Below are 6,272 nucleotides of genomic sequence, written 5' to 3'. Positions count from 1 at the left end.
TAATCTGAATGGACCAATGATCATATTCACTGTTTGTTTGTTTGTTTGTTTGTTTGTTTGTTTGTTTGTTTTAATTCTACCTTCTTAAATCTGCTATTATAACACTTCAGTGAGCTTTTAATTTCAGTTATTATACTTCTCAACTCCAGAATTTCTGGGAGTTTTTTTTGTAATATCTACATATTTGATGATACTCTGTATTTATTTGTACATTGTTCTCCTAGTTTCCTTTAGCTCTTTGTCCATGGCACCCTTAGCTGTTTGAGAATATTTAAATTAGCTGATTTAAAGTCTTTGTCTGATAAGGCTAATTTCTGTGCTTTCTCAAGAACGGTTTCTGTTTATTTCTTCTGTGAATGTATTAAACTCTCCTCTTTTCGTGCCCTTTAATTTTTTGTAGAAAACAGGACATTTCGAACATTATAATGCGCTATCTCAAAAATCTAATTCTTCTCCCTTTTCAGCATTTGTTTTTGTTGTACGCTATAGGATTTAGTAATTTGTTTAGTGAGTTTTATAAACTATTTTTGCAAAGTCTGTATTTTTGTCTCAGCTTTCAGGCTTTAGAGATAATAAAGGGCAGTGGCACTAGTAACTATAATTCTGAGAACCTATAATAAGCAGACGACTTTAGGTTGTCTATTTAATTTAATTTTCACAAATATTTTGAAGTAAACATCAATAGTCCAATTTTACAAATGAAGTAACTAGGGTTCAGATTGGTCACTTACACAAGGTCAAGTCTAAATAAGATTTCCACCCAACTCTGTTTAGCTTCAAGGTCAAGAGTATGTGCTATGCTACCTTTATTTTTGGAAAAATCTTGGTGTGAGAGAACTCAGCTGGGTGGGAGCTGACAAGAAAGTGGGCAGGATGGGTCAGTGCCAGGGGAAGATGAACTCTTGGTTATAGCAGAGTTGTATTTTGAATCCTTGAACACTTGGGGACTGAATTGAATTCCAGTGGAATTGAGCTCTGAGGTCAGTGTGTCTTGGATGGGAGCCTTCTCATTTAAGCAGGTAAAAGGAGGAAGCAGAAAGATGTAGAAGGGTGACAGTCTGGAAGACTCTGGAAGATGACCTGTTGGCTTTGAATACACACTTGATATAATGGTCTCTCCAATGTGGACAACACAAACAAAACCCAACATTATCATTCCCCTTTAAAATGTAAGGAGAGCCAATTCTTCCTAGGTCGACCCATTGAAACCCCCCCAGTTTTCCTCTCTACCTCCCCCTGGGAGAGTATCCATTGGGGTGGCTAAGAGACAAAGAGAAGTTTTCAGGAGGCTTTCATCCCTGGGAGGTTTAATTGGCGGAGACAGGGGATAAAGGTGTGGCAGAGGAAGAGTCTCCAAGGAGTTATGAAAAAGGAGTAGCAGAGATGAGAACAATAGGTGGCACTGAGGAGTGGCAGAGTATAAAACCCCTCATTCTAGCCCTGGACCTGGCCCAGCATGGGGGTCTCCTCCACAGGTGAGAGGCTTTGTGCTGCTCCCAGCAGGAAGCCCTTCCCCTTCAGGCCCAACCCAGGCCCCCTTGTTTCCTTTTATATGGGTGTTCTATGATGACGGTTTCTAGAAAGCTTTTTCTTAACCCCTAAAGATTCTGCCAGAGTTTTAGCATGGATCTCTCTTTCAGGTTTTTCTACCTTCCTTCTTTCAGAATCCATTTTCCTTCATTTTAACCAAAGCATTTATTCACAACCTTTCCACAGCCCCACCACAAAAGACATCAGGCATTTCCTGTGTGGGGGTGGGGAGTGCCCCACATACCTCCATCAACTCCTATTTTCACAGGACAGGAGGAGAGTCTAGAGGAATTCTGACCACATGAGTTTTTATTTCTCCTGGAAATTTCTCTTCTCTACCTTTCTTAGGTCTCTCCTGCTCCATTTTCAGGCCCATTTCCTTCAGGGGATGGAGGTGACCCAGTTCCCCCTGGCTGAGAAAGACCCCATTGCAGAGCCCCCTGAGTGATCAGAGCAGCCTCCTCACCCCCCACCCTCTACCCCCCATCCCCCCGGGGCGGTAGAGTCTCTTCACCAGGAAATACGGCTCCAGATCCAGATCTGCCCTCCTGACTCTCCAGCCCTTCTTGGCATTAGTGATTACATGGTTTCAGGTAAGGTTCTTCCTCTCTGTGTCTTACATTTCCTCTTCCTGTGATCAAATGCTTAAAATGTTTGTTTACCCCACAACTCTCCCTACCTTTCTCCTGCTTACAATTTCTCTTGAGGTGGAGAACTCTTGTGCAGTGAAATTTGGTTTCTAAAAAATTGTGGTTTTCTCCCCTAACTCTTTGTTCTATGGATAAAACTAGAGAAGACCCAAGGACTGCACCCCTAAACTGCCCCCCTCAGGGTACTGGGAGAGTTGTCCGTCCCTAATGAATGATATCTGGCTGTTGGATTTTGAAACACAATGGCAAAGTCCTCGCCTGCCCAACCACCCACCACCTGTGCTTATATTTCTAACCTTTGGAAATAAGTTTTTGCTTGCTGCTTCCCACCATCCCATGTAGGTTATTTGCAATTTTTTTCTACTAAAATCAATCTACACTAAATCATCTTCTCTATGTGTCATTTCACAGATGTGCAAATATATTGGTAAATATATAAGTAGAACTGCTTAGTCAAAAGTTGTATATTTTTAAAAATATTGTCCCATGAATGCTCCTTTTCTGATAGGATCTTATTCTTGTTTTATATTTATAATATCTTTACTTATCTCATCCGATGCTGATTATAAGAATCTTGAAACCTTTTTTTCCCTGAAGAGTATTTTTTTCATCCATTTCGCTTTGTTGTTTTTCTTCCCCTTTGAGGATGAAAACTTTTCAGATGTCTGCTGACCTTTGGTTGTCTGCTCCTGGTAAAATATGAGGGGGTAATAAAAAACAGGCTGGGTACTCCAAGCATGTGGTTGTGACATATTAATAATGGCTTCACTCTGGATGAGATGATGGGGGTTTTGTGTTATTTTTTTAAAAAACTTCCAACATCCGTATCTTTAGATAGTTCCTGGGCCCATCAGATTCCTGGATTGGGGCAGGGAGCTCCATGGAGCTGACTAGAAGGCAAGGCCAGGCACCCTGCTTACTCACATATCCGCTCTGCTGACAGCATCCTCACCTCCCCTGGGCCTGGCAGTCTCAGCTTTACCTTCTTGGGGAATCAGTCTCCTGCTCGCTGCTGGCATGTAGGAAGAGCAAGGCCCATCTCTGTGGTGTCAGGAGAGATCTGTGCTTCTTCAGCTGACTGTCAAGCCAGCCCTGGTTTTAGTCTCTCTTTCCCAGCCACTTAATTAATCAGCAGCTCAGCCTGCTCAGGTCTGCAAGTCGGCTACACCCACCCATCTGCTTCCAGTTCCAAAGAATGCTGCTGTTGTCTTCTCAGCTGCACTTGTGGTACCTATGGGCACCCTCACTCTAGTGAGATTTTGCAAGGAGCACTGATTGTGTGCTCAATTGGCCATTTTAACCCCAAAGTGAAGTTCATATATCAAGGTCTCCAAACACCAGGTATTGAATATAAGGTTACATTATCTTCAGGCTACTGAGATGGAGAACTGGAGGGCTGTCCTTAACACACATCTCTTCTCTCCATGCCACCAAGGCAGAATTCCTTTTGCAAATAAGGCTTATCTGTGCATTTCTTTGTTCAATTCCTTCTCCTCTGCTCCTTGTAATAAACCAGGTCCCAGGGGTATCCTTGTACCTGTTCCTTGCTTCCACTAATGCAAACTAGTGATTTGGGTTTTGCTCTGCTCTTTGCAGAGGTTACTTTGTGCTCTATGTTCACAGGTGTCTTTTTCCCACTTTCTCCTTCCCCCTGCTCAGTTTCTACTGCTTTTGCTGTCCCTTCCAGTTTTGTTTGTGGATACAGCTTTCAGCCATCCCAGCTTCGTCCACCATAGACTGTGCTTCTGCTCTGAATGTCCTTACTGCTTTTGGATGACTTCTGAGAGAATCCTAACTCTACAGTGCCATCATCAAGCTACAAGTGTCCTTTGGGGTTTTCTTTGGGATCACATGAATTTTATAGATTTATTTTAAGGAGAATTTACACCCTTAGGCTGTTGAGCCTATATCCAAGAACATGCATAGCTTTCCTCAGGTTGTCTTTTAGGTCATGCAAATGCTCTGTTATTGTTAGCATTAGAGTTCTTTCCTAGGAACTTTACAGCGATCGTGAATAAGATATATTAATTTTTTTCTACTACTTTCACTAATTGGTTAGTGGTATTATATGAGAAAGCTGCCAGTTTTGAGTAATGATATTATATGTTGTATAACTTTGCTTTAAAAATTATATTTCCACATTCCTTATAAAAAATGTGTAAAATACAAAAAAAAAAATGAGAAGACATAATTTTTAATTCCACCATCTAGAAGAAAGCACATTCTTAATATCTTAGTGTTTTACTCCCAGTCTTTAAAATTTTTAAAAATACTCAGTAGATGTAAATTTTTGCTCAATAGCTTTTAAAATGTTATAAATATCTCTTTGACTACATGGTATTTTATCATGTGATTATGCCATAACTTTCTTAGTTTTTCCTTTGCGTTGGGCATTTAGTTTCTCATTTACTAAGTTTCTTAGGAAATACTTAAAGCTTTCACATCTGAAAAGAACAAAATTAATAAACTTCCCTCTGTCTGTTTCCCAACTTGTGAAATGGGGATAATGATCCATCTTTCAGGGCAGTTATGAGGAGTAAATGTGAGGATGTGACAGAGTGCTCATCGTGGTGCCTGGCACGTGAGAAATGCTCAAGCAGTGTCAGCTGTTATCACTTCTAAACTACTAGGCATTGCTTGTTATAACCTTCAATTTTACCATCACCACATAAGATAGTATTGTTATCCCAATTCAAGATAAGAAAATGGAGTTTCTGAAAGGTCATCTAGGTACCCAGTTCACACAGTCGGTAAATGTCTTTGCTGCTTTAGTACTTTTTTCTGAAAAAGCCGGTCCTCAGGTGAGGCTGACCCAGAACTTGGTAGAGAAGCGACTGTGAGGGCCGGAGACCAGCTCCTGGCAGATGCAGAGCAGTGTCTACTTTAGCAGTCAATGCTTCAAGTTTGCTTTTCAACAACGTGCATACAGTCCTAGAAGTTAAAGCAACAACAAGAACAGTTTGCATCTTTGTTACAGATTATTTATGTAAAAGATGCCAGGCCTTTTTATTCTAAACCAATGATCATTTAAAGAGGGCAACGCGTTTGGTAAAGTCATAATATCCTCATTACCATGGCACTAAACACAACCCTCCTGCTTCCAGATCCCACTGCCCTCTGGCACATCCCTCTGCAGGAACAATGGCCTGGGCAGGAAACCAGACTCTCATCTCTCACTTTGTCCTCCTGGGCCTCTTCACGCACACGCCCCTGCACCTCCTCCTCTTCTCCATCATTATGGTCATGTTTCTGGTGGCTCTTTCTGGCAACGGGCTCATGATCCTTGTCATCAATGTGGACTCCCGCCTGCACAGCCCCATGTACTTCTTCCTCAGCTGGCTGTCACTCATGGACCTCATGCTCATCTCCACCATCGTGCCACGGATGGCCACCGACTTCCTGCTGGGCCGTGGCTCCATCTCCTTCACAGGCTGTGGGCTCCAGATCCTTTTCTTTCTCACCCTCCTTGGGGATGAGTGCTTCCTGCTGGCCTTCATGGCCTATGACCGCTACGTGGCCATCAGCAACCCACTGAGGTACTCAGTGGTCATGAACCGCCGTGTCTGCTGGCTCATGGTGGGAGGGTCCTGGCTCTTTGGCCTGGTGGATGGGCTGATCCAGGCTGTCTTCACCTTGAGGTTCCCCTACTGTGGCTCCCAGGAGATCGACCACTTTTTCTGTGAGGTCCCCGCTGTGCTCAAGCTGGCCTGTGCTGACACTTCCCTCTATGAGACAATGATATATGTCTGCTGTGTCCTCATGCTTCTCCTGCCCTTCTCTGTCATCTCCACCTCCTACCTGCAGATCCTGGTGGCTGTACTTCGTATGCACTCTGCCAAAGGTCGGCGAAAGGCCTTTGCTACCTGCTCCTCCCACATGGCCGTGGTCACTCTCTTCTATGGGGCTGCCATGATCACCTACATGCAGCCCCAGATCTACCACTCCTCCAAGCAGGACAAGGTGGTCTCTGCCTTCTATACCATGATCACCCCTATGCTCAACCCACTTATCTACAGCCTGAGGAACAAGGAAGTGACTGGGGCTCTCAGGAAACTCATGGGGAGGTGTCCCTGTAGTGGGGAGCAAGGCTAA

The 6,272-nt window shown here is 43.4% G+C and overlaps 1 protein-coding gene across 1 annotated transcript; it reads left to right on the top strand.

Annotated features, from left to right (window-relative positions):
• The first annotated feature begins 5,321 nt into the window (after window positions 1-5,321).
• Window positions 5,322-6,272, top strand: LOC102879955 (olfactory receptor 56). The gene has a single exon (XM_006923354.1). It carries the CDS (start codon window positions 5,322-5,324, stop codon window positions 6,270-6,272), a length of 951 nt encoding a protein of 316 aa, XP_006923416.1.

Source organism: Pteropus alecto, unplaced genomic scaffold, assembly GCF_000325575.1.
Source record: "Pteropus alecto unplaced genomic scaffold, ASM32557v1 scaffold78, whole genome shotgun sequence".
Taxonomy (NCBI): domain Eukaryota; kingdom Metazoa; phylum Chordata; class Mammalia; order Chiroptera; family Pteropodidae; genus Pteropus; species Pteropus alecto.
Note: the sequence above shows the minus strand (reverse complement) of the source record. Positions and strands in the feature narration are given on the sequence as shown.

Bases quoted from the DNA above. Each gene is read 5' to 3' on its own strand.
- LOC102879955 (XM_006923354.1), top strand. From the start codon at position 5,322: ATGGCCTGGGCAGGAAACCAGACTCTCATCTCTCACTTTGTCCTCCTG.